Raw genomic sequence first — 15,123 nt, 5'->3', positions numbered from 1 at the left:
AATAACGATGTTATGCTATATGATAAAAAAAAAAATAATAATATAATAAATATACACTATATACCTTAGAATCTCTTCGCCTGTGTGCCTCACGCGTCTTAATTTTTCTCCTCGTCGATCGACCGTAGATCAGCCGCCTGTTTCGAGATGTTTTGCACAAGGATCGAGACCGATGTAATCTTGTTGCGGATCTTCGGATTTTCGGATTGCCGCGGACACGCGGAGAACGAATATGCATCCACGAATCTCTCCGCGCGGCGTGAGATACGTATTCTTCTCTCGCAGTTATCGGCAATCGAAAATCGAATTTATCGGAAATTACACCGATTTTCGAAATCCTGCTTCTGCATGCCCACGTGTTTTGTTTTACATGTCATGTAAGTTTGTAATGAGAAAATAAATAGCTCATGCGCTCTGCAAGATTGCATTCTCACCAACTCTGTATTCACACACTCTTCTTCATTTCTATTCGTATTATTAAAATTTCTCAGTCTCATTAATAGATTATTTAGCAGGAAAATGATAAAGATAAAGCTATACATAATATTGTTAGATAAAATAAATATAATTGCCAGCATAAATTATAAATCTACACTAGATTTGTTCTATGTCTTTTAATGTGTATACAATTATGATATGCATCGTAATATAATATTGTTGATAATATCATATTTGTAGGGTACAGTAATATTTTCTGGGTACTTTTATTGTGTAATTAAAAGTTTCTCTTGATTATATATATCCAACAACGCACGTGTAATGATTTCAACCATTAAGTATTTATCACTGTGTAATTATCCTGTTGTACAAAAGTGCAGTAAGGAAGTGTGCTCTAAAGTGTACGAGACGTTGGATATTTAATTATTGCATTCATAACTTTTGGATACATTCATTGAATAGTGAATGTCGCATCTGCACGTGCAAAGTTTTCATGACCTCAAACATAAGAGATATTTATCACTGCACGATCATTAGCCTGCATTATGTCAGTTCGTCGAGCAACCAGTTCATATATTGCACAAATTAAATAAAAAAAAATCATCGAACTCAAATCGTCAAACTCGACATCGCTCACGAAGCACGTTTGCGTGAAATCCGAGTTTCTGTGTGGCGTCTGGAACCGCCCTTAAAACCTTGTGTTATCCGGCATCTTGACGAAGTACGCCACCTTGTCCTCCGCCACCCTGTAATTGTGAATCCACCTCGAGCCTTTCCTCAGACTCCCATCGATGCCATCCCTCCAGACACCGGCTGGCAAATAAACTTCCCTCTGCCTGCTGCCGGAATAAAGCACCGGCGCGACGATCAGCTCCTCGCCGACGGAGAATTCGTCGACCACCACGTGGCAGGCTGGATCGGCCGGGTCCAGCATCCAGAGCGGCCTGATGATGGGCAGACCGGTGTCCAAGGTCTCGTTCGCGTACTTTTTCAGCAACGGCGTCACTGTCTTCTGCCGCAAGGTGGTCAACCTCTTGGCTATTTCCAGAACCGACTCGTCCGAGTATTTGCTGGGCAGATGAGTGAAGCGGATCACGGGTAGGAAAGTGGACAGTTGCAGCCATCGGATGTAGAGTTCCTTGTCCGGCAGGTCCACCTCAAAGTCATTGTCGGGATTGTTATCCGACATCGGAAGCGCCACGTCGCCGCCCACTGCACCCGGCATGATAAACGGGTAACCGATCATGCCGTAGCTAAGCACGATGGGGATAACGGTCTTGATGGCCTTCCAGGAGGACGGAAAGGGTGGCAAGGACACAAAGACGGGAGCTCGTGGCCTGGAAATGGCACTGGACACCCCGATCACGGGAATGGTGCTTAGTATCGAGCGGGTGAAGATGGTCTTGTAATGATCGGGATTGGTCAGTGGCTGCTCGCATTTGTAATAGTGCGGCATGTCCTGAGCGGTGCCCAGGTCGAGATAAAACGAGTCAACGTGATACTTCATGATCAGGCTCTCGAGTTTCGTTTGCAGCCAGGGTAAAGTCTTGTTGTTGGTGATATCGAGCACACCGGCACTGTTACTTTGCTTGTATCTAAAATTAAATATTTTTACAATTTCCTTAAATCAATTCTTTAGTCAGCTAACCTAGTCTAACTAATAATACATAAAAGCACAATTATAAAAAATATGATTGAAAAATAACCTCGTCAATGCCGGAATCCGAGGATCGCTGCCTCTCTCCGAGATGAGTAATCTACTAGCGACAGCATCCTTGAAGTTCACGGATTCCGTGGAGATAAACGGCTGGATGCTGAAGACTATTCGAAATCCTCTGCGATGAATAATATTTATAGTCTCCTCCATGGAGGGAAAGCGCTCTTCGTCCAGGACAAAATCTCCCGGATTCGGTTGCCATTCTTCGCTCAGCAGAACGTGGCCTTGGCGAAGGAAACCCAATGCGATCACGTCCTCCGTGTAATTATAAATGGCCGCCTCGTTGATGGGCGAAATTTGCCAGACTGGTTCGGACAACAGCGAATGAACGGCGTGCAGCTCGTCGGGCTTCAGGCCGTCCCACAGAGACTTTTCCGCCATCAAAGAGTGTAGAGTCTTCATATTGTCAGTAGCGCAAATGGTGTAGTTGAGCTGGGGTAGCGGCGTCAGATGATTGATGTAAGCGAAAGCGTCATATTTGGCTTGAAGGCAAAAGTCGTTGGTTCGATTGGCGTTGATGGAAACGTACAACGGTGTCTCGGGATCCACTAGGATCGTAGCACCCTTCGAATTGAGAAAGTATCTTTTCAACACATTGCCGAAGGAATGTTTCCTCACGTCGCCCGTGATAAAAGGACTTAGCTCCAGGCGACCTCGTTCCAGGGGATACGCCATGTTCTGAATCTGACCGGCGCCGTACCAGTGGCCTCTCTTCGAGGACCAGTCGAAGCAGTCCTTGGGATTGTAGTAGGGACTCAGGCTCTTCCAGGTTACGTGGTAGCAGTGCATGTCGTCGCGCTTTGTATGTGCGAGATAGAGCCGCGTCTGCTGCAGCCACTCGAGGCAGACAGAATCTTGCCGTTGATGATGCGGAAGGCAGGGATACACTCCCGTTTCCGGTGGAATATCCTCGCCGAGTCGAGCGGCGATGATCTCCGCGCCGGTACTACTGTAGATTGTCATCACTCTTTCATTTTTATTAAATCTGAAAAAAAGATCAATCCGTATAAACAATAATTAGGATTTGCAGAGAAATCTTTGTAATTAAAAAAAAAATGATAAAGAGTAAAAATGTTATACATCGAAATAATGATAATAATTAGAATAATGAAGAAAAAAAATCAGTGTACAGATAATTTTGCTACTACAATTCTTTTTCCATCCTAAGATAATGCAGCCTTTAAAAAGTTAAGCGTATAAGCATTAGGTCAACAATTGAATACGCATTTTGAGACTGACGATCGGCGTAATAAACGAGCCTTAATGTATTCCATTAGGTGCTTCCTGGCAGAGGCAAACGACCGAAAATTATTCCACAGCAGGCAAGCGATACAAAACGCCGTGAACTAACAATATATTACAATGATTCGATAATTGATAATTTGCTCGAAAAAGAATATCCTTAAATATAATGTAATATTATAAATAATTTTATTATTAAAAAAACATCAAATTTTTTATTTATTTATAACATTCTTTGATACCATATACTCACCTGAATTTGTCAAAGTAAGCTCGTTGTAAGACATGCTGGTTGTAATAAATGTGTGCGAATCCCACGAGGAAAACGACGCACAGAAAGAGGAAACCGACAAACGCTCTAAGCCTACAAGAAATTAAATATTTTTCTAGAGATTATTATATATTATTAAAGTAACCATGAAGTAAGTATAACATTCTTATCAAATTTTAATATTAACGTAATAAATTCTATTATCTCGAAATAGAAATTTGATATCTTGCTTTACCTGTAGTCGGCATTCTGACGTCTCGCATTGTTTCGCAGTGCTTGCGGTAACGACAATTGCAGTTTCTCCTTCAGGAGACTGCTAATGCTGTTTACGCTAGTTATCGTGGAATTCGCACTTTGCGCACCCGAAAGTTCCGTGGCGTCGTTTCCCATTTTTTCGTTCATCGATGGTTGCATGACTCTACTTTTTCTTCGCGGTGGAGCTTGCAATGGCACCCTACAAGAAGTTTTTTATCACTATTATACATATAATTAGATAAATGGTCAAAGCGAATATTAATTTCAATTTCAAATTGCCTATCAACCTTTGCAATGACACGGCGCTACCGACATCATATCGGGGAATCATCCTGTTATGTCAAACACGATTGACATTTAAATATTAAATTTTAAAATTTGTTTCTTAATCCTTAAGTTACTTTTTTAGACAGCGGTCCAAGCACAAACACACACTATTATATATTTAAAAAATCCGAACACTCGACGTGAATGACAAGAGAATAGTAGACAATTTTAAACAATAGAGTAAGTGGAAGAAAAAAAATCGAGAGATGATCGTAATTACAATCGCGTACGGTGACTGTTGACTCCCGAAATGAGCATTTTGTGGGAGCCGAGTCTCATGGCGCGATAACCCTGATGCGATATGAAGGAAGGTCAGAACCGACGACGATGGTGCTTATGATGACCGTGAACGCGGACAGATATAGGTACGCCGGTTTCATCCGCTCAGTCCGAGCGTAAATGCGAACGCAGTAAACAGTGTCTCGTATATATATATATATATATATATATATATATATATATATATATATATGCATATAATGGAGTGTTGCAATGCAAATTGTACGTTTAGAGTGCACGTTGTCGGGAGAAAATTATAGTCAGCGAAGTGTCCGTCTCTTGCGGCGAGCTGCACGGAATGTTTCACTAATATAAGTAATATCGGCGCATTTATGGATCTATTAAGCCGTCGAGTCGCCTTAATATAAGTGTGAGCCGAATCGATACAAAATGCCAAGCTATTATCATCCGTTGAATAAAGTCCCGACGTACGAGTTTGCGAAAAGTTAGCTGGATTAGATTTGTCAAACAAATCGTATCTAAGACAAATTGACTGAAGTCAATTAAAAGAGCCGATAAGATAATTAGCTTTATCGCGAAAATTAAAATTCTGATAATAAATGAATAAATAAATCTGGCCTTCTCCACGATTTATGAAACTTTAGCAGACGAGAATTTTTATTTTTTTTTTCTTCAAACTTTAATCGATCGTCAAATCTCTACAACACTTACTTGACCAATTCCTCGTCATTTGCTTCTTCCTCCGTATCGGAACCCAGCGGACTTCCATTTGGCGTCGAGCCGCTGTTACTGAAAGTCACGCTGCTGCTGGTCTCGCTCTCCGCTCTCGCGAATTTCGAAGCCCCTGTCCCCTGAAACATCAACAATTCAGGTGTGAACAAGCAAGTCGACACCTGTGCAATGAGACAAACTCCTCTATCGACGCCGTAAATCATCGTCGTCGATCACACAGTAAGATTCGTTTTCGCGTGTCATCTATATCGATCGCTGACGTAACGATCAACAGCATACGCGTCTCGATCTGCGCGTCTCGTGTTCACATTATTTTTTTATTAATATAGTAGAGTATAATTTGCGAGAAAATATGCTGATAAGATGCTAATTTTTTATTTTATTATTTTTTTATGTTATTATTTTATTATTTTATTTATATTTTTGTGGATTTATAATTCTTATTTCTAAATAAAATAAAAATAGAAACATTTTAAAAATATGAGAAATATTTCCGTAACAATGTACGCGTGCGTAATCGATGAGCAATTAAGTACAATGACCTTATTCAGAAATGCGTTTCTTATCAGCAAGGCTTAATGCCTATCATATATCAAACGACAAATTTAACAAGCGTAATAACTTCAGACGATATTGCAGTCTCTCCGGAGCAAAATATCATTCGAATGTGTTAAACGTTTCTCAACCTTTGATCTAAAGCCATTAGCATAACGCTAATTTCGCTATGCAAATCCCTCAACATAAATAGACTTTTGCACGTTCATATATTATCTTAATTGTTATGATTAAATCTTAAACAATGCTTACCGTCACGTTAGTTATCGGTACTCTCTTCATTACATTTTTTATCAATTAGATTCAACACACCATGCAATTTAATATTATTAAAAATCTTTTTTCGCTTCACTATCTTTTCACGTCTACATTTATTCACACTTTGCGTATATTTAAGGAGAAAAATATATAGTCTCTAGAAAAAAGAAAAAAAGTTGTTTGACAAGGATGGATATAAAATAAAATCACGCAATATACGTCATGCGAGAGATGCAACGGCACCGTTCGTTTCAAGCGGCCAGCAGGAACTACTCATTTCTCTAATGAAAACATGAAGCGAAATGCATGCACGGATAGGTTGCAAACATTACGTAACGCAGCATTGACGAGGAATCTCGTTCTTCCGAAACGGGCATGTATAGACATAAATATCATAATATGTAGATAATGATTAATGAGATGAAATGATATCGTTTTTCAACTTATCTTTAGTTTACAAAGAATGATATTTATATAGGAAAAAATAATATTTTATATTTTTATAAAAATTAATATCTTCTATTTTTGTAATAATTCTTGTATATAAAATACATGCATCTCTCTCGTAAACTTTGCTGCAGAATTCTCGAAATATTTCCCAGTCAAAGATTTTATCCTGTGAAGAGCTTTTAATGCATTTTCTGAATGACAATCCAGTCAGTGCTCTCTTCAAAAAGTGTATCTGTGATCTTTCGCGTTATCATTTATCGATAGCAACGGTTGCTCGTTTGCCACTTTCGCAAAACATTTTTTTTTTATTTATACAACCGCGCACTTTTTTTTCTCGAGACTTATGATAATAATTATCAATCACGATGTTAATCGAGAACATTCGGGAAATAATCTGATAATGAATTAATTATTATCTTCTCGATATATAAACATATTTTAGCCTAATAATAGGATCTCGTTATGAATATAATCACATTCAAAGTTAAAATATATAAAAAATTAAATATATAAAAAAATATATATAAAATATATATTTCGCTTACGTTTTGTCTGTCTATTCGAAGGTCGTCCATTTCGTCGAGATTGCTGGGCATCGAGATGCTAGTCTTTCTTATATTTGGAACGCGTAGCGCCGTCACTTCCGGTAGCCCTTTTACCGTGTTTGTCTTCTCGGCCACTTTTTGATTATTCTCTCGTTTGACTTCGTTAACAAACACATTCGTGTCGTCGTTTACTTTTTCTGAAAGACCAACCATGAGGAATGGATCAATAATTTAGAAATATTTAAAAAATGCGTCTCGTATTATTTAATGATTAATTACATATTGAAATAACGTTAGCGTAAACGCAAATCAATAAGGATATAATTTCTAGGTTCTTAATTTGCATACTCCAGCGTTATCGTTAAATAAATATTAGCGTCAGTGATGAATGCACTTATACCGTGATCCTAACTTATCATAGTATAAACTTAAGAAAGAAAAACATGGCGGCGGTGCAATTGAAGATCAAAAAGTTCATTGGAGTTAATAATTAAAAACTTGGCACTTTTACCACATGACGGTACGTGACAAAACAAACAAATATCAAGGATATAACCTGCTTTATAATTTCTTCAAACATATAATCAGTAAATTAAATTCATTTCTTCAATACCTGCTTAAATAAAGAGGAAAAGAGATACGAGAGGCAAAAATAATCTTGAAAAGTGCGAAATAAAAATGTGTGATTGTCCACAACGCTTGGCAAATGATAAAATCGTTGGAAAAATCGACCCAGATGTCGTAACCCTTTTCTCGAAATGTTTCGCACCGTATCGTCCCGGAAAGGATATCCTCGAGCATAAAATTCCCTCCGATCCGAATGGCACGCCGATCGATTCCGTGCAATCTAATAGCAGTACGACATGCGATTGTGAGAAAAATTCGTCGTCGAGTCTGGAATCCTCTAACGAATCCTCTAGCGAATCCTCTAGCGAATCCTCTAGCAGATCGGTACGATATCGACAAAGAAATATCTTGCATAAATTAAACGTAACAACTGTAAATTATTAATTTCCTCCCGCAAGTAAATAACTGTTTTGAAAAAACGTGCAGTATATATTTATTTATCCAACGGAATGCGATTACTCTGACGAAGAAGAGAGTTTCCAATTGTCAGCGATTTGCTACGACAGCGACAAAATTGAAAAGACTGTGGAGAAAGAACCGCAAGTCGAGTGCACCCTGGCCATAATAAAGCCGGAAGCGATAGTCTACAAAATGGAGATCGAGCGTCGAATATACACGGAAGGCTTCGAGATTTGTCAGAGGCGTTGGCTTCAGCTTACACCCGAGCAGGTTTCACAATTCTATAACGATCACTTCGGCGAGCTGAGTTTCCCTCATCTGGTGGCGTACATGTCCTCGGGACCCATCATAGTGTTCGTGTTGGCGAAGCTGAACGCCGTGGAAGAATGGAAGAGGATCATCGGACCAGCCACGGTATTGTGCAGAATATATAAGAAAAATCGAATAAAATGTACTTTAGCGACGCATTTCTCGTCATCGACTTTATACAAAATTCATTCAAATATTGTTTCAGGTTACTGAAGCGCGTTTATATTTTCCCGACAGCATCAGGGCGAGATACGGTCGTAAAGGGGATAGTTTTAAGAACGCTGTGCACGGCAGCTGCAATCGCGAGCAGGCCGAGAAGGAGATCCACTTTTTCTTTCCCGAATGTAAGAATTATTCTTTCACTTCATTGTCTTTTGATTTTCTTAATTTTTTAAATACTTTTAATAGCATTGTTTTCATACTGAATTGGAATTTTTCTTTTCTTTCAGTCATAACCGAGCCGTTATTAAAGAACGAGATGGCTGAAGACTTTTTATGGGAGAATATTAACCCGATTCTCGCCGAAGGTTTAACTTTGGTAAAATAATCTCTCCAAATAAATATTAAATTGATAAATTATTTGAATAATTAATTGTATACGAATTCCGTTTTACAGTGTTGCAAACAGAGACCGGCCGATCCTGTATTGTGGTTGGCGCACTGGCTGATCCTGAACAACCCTAATAAACCTAAACTACCGAAGAATCTCGCTTTAATTCCGACATAATGTTATTCAAAATTCATCTCGTGTGTTATTCATTTAATTCTACACTTTAATATGATAAGAAAATTGCCGCCTCACCCACTGAATCTATTTCCTTTGAAGCTTGTTGTCGACGACATGATGGCATCCTTTTTAATCTCTTCTCCTTTGCGGTTTGCGGATTGTACCTCCAAATATAAAATAGAAAATTGCAAAATGCTATCGAATATAAAATTCTATTGAGCCCCATTTTATTTATATAAAAATTTAAAAAGAATGCTGGAGAAACTCATAAAAATTTTCGACTGCATTCTCCTTAACATTTCAAACATTAAATATTCATTTAGCATGATATACAAGGAAGCTTATCACATCAAAAAAAAAAAAAAAAAGACTAGTGTTAAAATAATACAAAAACACAAAAAGAGAATACAAATAAAAAAGCAATAAAAATAATTTAAATTAAATAATTTGAATTAAATATACAAATAAACATTAAATTTGCGATAAGACGTGATATTTGATGTGAAATTTACTTTTTATTTCAAAAAAATAATTACCTGGATTCCACCAAGTGTTGAACGATATCGACAATCGGTGGCTCCTTCTCAATTAATACAGAATCGTCACGTTCGGCATTCGCGTTTCTCTCATCGATTTTCGCGTCGTCCGTTCTCCGCCAATCCTTCCGCTTTTCCGCAATCGTCCGTTCCTCGGCTTTCGAATAATTATCGTTCGCGTTCCAATCTTTCGTCAATACACGCGACGCATCATCGATATTTTGCGTACTGTTCGCGACACATCGCACTCCATTCCGCCACGGCTCCGCCGCTCTATCGATCTCAAAACGCACTCGTACCGCCGCTGTACCGTTCACATCGTCGAAACCGTTGCGACTAATTTCCTGCGAGCCGTTGATTAATCCATTGTCGACCTCGCTCGCCTTGTCGTCGTCGGTTTTTTGCTTGCTATCTCGAAATTTTTCTCTGAACGGAATCGAAGATGGAGAGTCGTCAGTCGCGTTGATGGGTGATCTTCGAAATGTAACGAGAAACATTGGAATTATTGAGTAATCTATGTATAAAATTAAGAAGACAACAGTTTTATATTATTTAATTATTTAATGTACACCGCGTGTCTCTGAGAATTTTAGAAAAAGAGAGCGCATTAGATATTAGAAACAGTTTAAAGTACAATTATCGTGTTCACCAAATAAATTTATTATCGAGTCCCTCGAAGCTTCTCTTTGATTGAGTTTCAAGCTACGAAAATTCTCGTCAACAAATATGGCTTCAAGTTTGTCCAGATGCCAATTCATTAGCACGTTAATGAGTCGGCAAAGATCAAGGATACCTTCGCGAATATCGAGAATTCAGCCAGATCGGATCGATCAGCGTCAATTCTTCGGACTTGGCGGGATTGATGTGACTCGAGACGCTACCGGGCTTGTACCAAGGCGATGGTGTCCTGATGATGGATCTGCTTAAGGTCGACCACTCTACATTCACATCCTCATCTTGTTCGGAGGGTAGAATGGACAGAGACACGCCACGTCGCTCGGCCAATCCGACCGGATCGACACTGGCCACCTTCACATCCCAAGGATCGACGATGGACAGCAGCACTTTCTGCGTCGCAGAACAGAGATAGGATGATGATCAGAGAGGACTGATGAGAGTAGCGCGGGAGTAGAGCGGAACGCGGGTGAATGACGATCGTTGAAACCGTATGTGGGAGTGGACTCGTTAAGTCTCGTTAAAGTTATCCGCGGTGAACGCGTACTCTCTATCTTTCTCTCTCTCTCTCTCTGTCTCTCTCTCTTTGTCTCTGTCCAATTCTGATTGAGATGAGACAGCCTCTCTCAACTACAAAGCGCATTCGCGGAGAAGCACTAATGTAAGAAATTTGACAATTTTTCTGAGCAATTTTTGAAATAAAAAGGTCCAACTTTTTAATGAGATTATAATAGCAAATCGGTCTTTTACGACTGAGCATGAATCATTTACAGAGAACATAATTTTACTCTTAAACAAGTACTTTAACGCTTTTAGTCATCGGCTTTTAGTCATCGTTTACATCGAATAGACGACATGGATCACGTGGAATGGATTTGACAGTTCCATTCGTCTTCATTGCATAATCAGTATAATCCATAACTTAGTAATTGTTTATGTGATGCTTATGTCACGAAGAGAAAAACTGGTTACAGAATATGAAATATTATCCATCAAGCGTTACGGAACAGAATAGTTTTTTGCATCGGCTTTTTTAATTTTCGCTCTTTTGAATGTTCGCGATTCGTTCATGTTATGGGAAATTATCGTTTTCCTTGAAATGAATGTTTAAATCAGGAATTTTAAAACCAATCCAATTTCAATAGCAAACGTAATAGAATAGCATTTCTTGATACAATTTCCTTGATGATTAAAATTTTTTAACGTAGGACATTCGGGAAATCGTGAGATCTTGTAACGATTCAGGTAATGAGTGCTCGAAGATAATAACGTGACATTAGATTTACATAAACAATAAACATATAATCAAGTACGTTGGGCTATGCATTAAATAATTTTTATTTCTCACTTTGTGCAACAAGAAAATAACACTCCATTTTGTGTGCTAAAAAAAATATATATTTTCTAATAAAACAAATAGAATTTGATTATAACTAGAAATGTTGAGAATAAAAAACGATAAAAAGTAATTTTTATGTCTATAATTTTTCTTTATAAAGAAAAAATATCTTTGATTAAAAATAGATACAAAGCAGATAGACAATTAATTCATTTATACTTAAAGAATTGCAATTAGAAGACAGGTATTATATATTGCCTATAATTGAGAACATTTAAATAATTAGATAATTTCTATCTAAAGTTAGAACGAGACTGTAACATAAATATTTTTAAACATTGATTGCCGATCTTTTTATAGTTGCTATCTTGACACACGTTATCGATAAGACGATTGCATTTTTTAAAAGATACAGAAAAGATTTTAATCTTTTGTAAGCATCCTGCTTCGTTAAAACAGCACAACATCCGCAAATATTAGAAATTATAATTTGTTTTTATATATTTTTATATATATAATATTTTATGTTTTTTATATATTTTTTATATATTTGTTTTTATTATAGTTTTGCATTTTAAGAAATTTTTACGGATATTGCTAATAATTTTTTAAGAATGTGATTTATCACAAAAAAATCGTGAAAGTTATTACAACAGCATTTCTGACAATTCATTGAGATACACAGGTATTATAAAAAACTACCACTTATTATAAAAAATATAATTATAAGAGATATTATTTAAATAAGAAAAATTAAAAATTCTCGAGTTTTACGTAATCTGTCATTAGAAATTTTGTTCTTTCAAACAATTTAATTAGACAAAATCCGAATCTCCACAGACAATTGGATTTGAACGGCTACCTTTTCACTACCCATCCTTCTTCTCTTCCTCTTAATACGATCCATCTCTTCTTCAAGATTTAAGGAATTCAAGCCTCGCGTCAATTAAATTCAATACGCGATACACCGATAATAGTCTCCACGGATTGTTCCACCTTGTGGGACAGGTGATTTTGAACTGATCTGCCGTTCCGTATATCGGCGGCCACTTAGCGATATCTTCTTAGACCTTCTTGCATGTGTATCGGTATCACGTCATTACATACGAGGCCGCGAGCGTGTATACACTCGTTTGCGAAGATCTACATTATGTATTGTAAAAGTGTGCCCACCTTGTACACTAACACGAGCACGGCAACCTGCGGTAATCTGTGACATACCGCCGCAAATACACACACACACGACCTATCTTGCCTTTATTTATGTTTACATAGTTTACGATGGGGGAGGCAGGAGGAAGGATTTTAATTCGCGTGCGCCAGATAATAATGCAATTATTCGTTACTTACGAATGAAACTCGTTACCCGTTTATCCTTCGTGAATTTCAATCCTCTTACAAGGCATTCGCGAACCGGCAATAAAACTCTTCATCGCCTTCGATCAATTATTTTTTTTATCACCATTTTCGCGTTCGAGAATATACGGGAAATTAATTAGACACGATCGGTCTTTTTTATTCGACAATCTTTTTTTTTTTTTTCTATTTTGCGGTAAAGATTTTTCGCAAGATTTTACGTGCTGGAGAGAGTGATGGGAAAGCAACGACTTTCTATTCTGCATAGAAAATCTCGGTATTATCTGTTTGTACGAGTGTGTTACCTACGTCACTGAATTCATTTTAGATTATTACAGCACGTTATGGAATAGATTTTAGATTTTACCGCGTTACGTAATAACAATTGTACTGTTGCAGATATATGCCGACCGCAAATTCTCTTATATACGTATATATTCGTTGCTAGAATTGCGGATTGTCTGAATCGCGCGATATTATCATCGCAAAGTAATGATAGGCAGGATGTAACCTATTAAAAAGGTCAATAACAAGAATTTCATTTCTTTCGTTCTTTTTTTTTTTTTTTTTTATTTTTCGTTTCTCAATAAGATGGCTCATAAAGAAATCGAATAATATCTCTCGCTAATTTAAAATACTATTGTAGTTTTACAGCAAAATTACGCGAACTGATGTTATACGATAAATTGGAGCATTTGTTATTACGTACTACGATTATACAGAATATTTTAATTATAACGCCTAAAGTGTGTGTGTTAACGATAATGATATGGTCTTGTGATAACAATAAATTATACTATCTAATTTCTTTCGTCATTCTACGTTCGACGAACTCGCTAGCTCGTTAATTAACGATGCAAATAATTAAACAAATTATACACTATAAATAAGCTGCCTCAATTTAGATTTATTGATTTGCCTGTAAGAAACGCATTTAGACAAAGTGCAACAGACGCGAAATAAAAGGAGATTTTCATTAAGCATCTTTTTAAAACGAAAGAAAATATCTTTAACGCGATAAAATCGTGCCATGAGAAAAAATGGTGCAATTAAAATAAATACTGCAAGGAATAAAGATGACAGTTTTCAGAGGAAACTGCGAAATCATTATCATTAATTCCGACTAATCTTCAGATCTTTCGCGTTCAGAGTTGAATCTACCTGGACGTATCCTCTGCACGATTTTTCGAAAAATATTTACTACCAATCAACTATGTTATATACGCGATCGTCATTTCTCTCCTCATAATTATTATTGCCATACTCCAGACGGATGGCTATTCCCGACATCACGGACTTCTCTTCTCGCACCGTCAAATTAATTATCACCTCACTTCGATTAATGCAAGCTCGCACCGCGATAAGGTCTCATGTATATCCCGAATCTTTCACTGGTAATATAATAATTCTCAATGAGACCCTCGGCTTTCTCAGATTTCAATAATATATATCAGAAAATGATAGATCAGATAAATTCTGATGTAGATGTTAAGAGATCATCCGAAGGTTCATTCGATTAATTTTAATTATTAATAATATTTCATACGCACGTATTGCTACCTACGACTCGCTCATCATCTTACAGTTCTTTAACAGACAGACTCTCCCCCCTCTCTCTCTCTCTCTCTCTCTCTCTTGACGAATCAATGAAAATCATTATTGTAATTGTCTCGCTCATTCGTTTGAGTGAATACGCGATTGATGGGTTTTGTATTCACTGGGATATTGTGTTCGATTATAATTATGTTCTTATATTATGCTCTATATTTCTATCATATCATTAACAGTATCATAACTATACTACCCTCGCGCGCGAGCGCATATATTTGTATATATATATATATATATATATATATATATATATATATATATATATGTATAATTTTTTTATCATACGCACATCTCTCGTCACTCGAATTTTTTTACACACGCATCTTCCATTCGTTGCACGCTCGCCGTGAATAAAGTTTAAAAACATTAACGATAATAATATATCTACATATCTTTCTATATTTATATATCATTTGCTGAGACTGCTTGCGCACTCAAGTAAGCGAACAAGTGGATTTTTAAGCATTGCGAGAAGACAGAGTGTGTATGTAGGAACGAAACTTTGTGCATCAAC

General features: G+C 37.2%; 2 protein-coding genes across 3 annotated transcripts; one reads left to right on the top strand and one right to left on the bottom strand.

The window, feature by feature from the left end:
- Positions 1-546: 546 nt before the first annotated feature.
- On the bottom strand, positions 547-13,480 carry LOC126850610 (uncharacterized). The gene is made up of 10 exons (XM_050593763.1): positions 12,505-13,480; positions 10,422-10,696; positions 9,629-10,102; positions 9,168-9,256; positions 7,031-7,227; positions 5,202-5,341; positions 3,904-4,122; positions 3,651-3,761; positions 2,145-3,140; positions 547-2,033 (listed from the first exon to the last, which is right to left on the bottom strand). The coding sequence occupies exons 1-10, from the start codon at positions 12,547-12,549 to the stop codon at positions 1,127-1,129; spliced, it is 3,453 nt and encodes a 1,150-aa protein (XP_050449720.1). The 5' UTR covers positions 12,550-13,480; the 3' UTR covers positions 547-1,126.
- LOC126850648 (nucleoside diphosphate kinase homolog 5-like) lies at positions 4,756-9,161 on the top strand. 2 transcript variants are annotated; one of them, XM_050593857.1, is made up of 5 exons: positions 4,756-4,844; positions 8,084-8,470; positions 8,571-8,709; positions 8,815-8,903; positions 8,982-9,161. In XM_050593857.1, the coding sequence occupies exons 2-5, from the start codon at positions 8,249-8,251 to the stop codon at positions 9,090-9,092; spliced, it is 561 nt and encodes a 186-aa protein (XP_050449814.1). In that variant the 5' UTR covers positions 4,756-4,844; positions 8,084-8,248; the 3' UTR covers positions 9,093-9,161. The 2 variants fall into 2 exon arrangements, with proteins under 2 accessions (XP_050449814.1, XP_050449815.1); XM_050593858.1 differs by having other exon boundaries at positions 4,789-4,844; positions 8,130-8,470.
- Positions 13,481-15,123: the final 1,643 nt, after the last annotated feature.

The sequence above is a fragment of the Cataglyphis hispanica genome, chromosome 6 (assembly GCF_021464435.1).
Source record: "Cataglyphis hispanica isolate Lineage 1 chromosome 6, ULB_Chis1_1.0, whole genome shotgun sequence".
NCBI classification, from domain to species: domain Eukaryota; kingdom Metazoa; phylum Arthropoda; class Insecta; order Hymenoptera; family Formicidae; genus Cataglyphis; species Cataglyphis hispanica.
This window is presented reverse-complemented; position numbering and strand designations above follow the sequence as displayed.

What these genes read in the sequence shown, in the direction of transcription:
- LOC126850610 (XM_050593763.1), bottom strand. Translation starts at nt 12,549, where the DNA reads ATGGATCGTATTAAGAGGAAGAGAAGAAGGATGGGTAGTGAAAAG. An exon ending in GAAGGATGGGTAGTGAAAAG is followed by an intron (nt 10,697 to 12,504) that starts GTAGCCGTTCAA and finishes TCTGCGACGCAG; the next exon opens with AAAGTGCTGCTGTCCATCGT. An exon ending in AATTCTCGATATTCGCGAAG is followed by an intron (nt 10,103 to 10,421) that starts GTATCCTTGATC and finishes TACATTTCGAAG; the next exon opens with ATCACCCATCAACGCGACTG.
- LOC126850648 (XM_050593857.1), top strand. Translation starts at nt 8,249, where the DNA reads ATGGAGATCGAGCGTCGAATATACACGGAAGGCTTCGAGATTTGTCAG. An exon ending in GGATCATCGGACCAGCCACG is followed by an intron (nt 8,471 to 8,570) that starts GTATTGTGCAGA and finishes ATATTGTTTCAG; the next exon opens with GTTACTGAAGCGCGTTTATA. An exon ending in TCGCCGAAGGTTTAACTTTG is followed by an intron (nt 8,904 to 8,981) that starts GTAAAATAATCT and finishes TCCGTTTTACAG; the next exon opens with TGTTGCAAACAGAGACCGGC.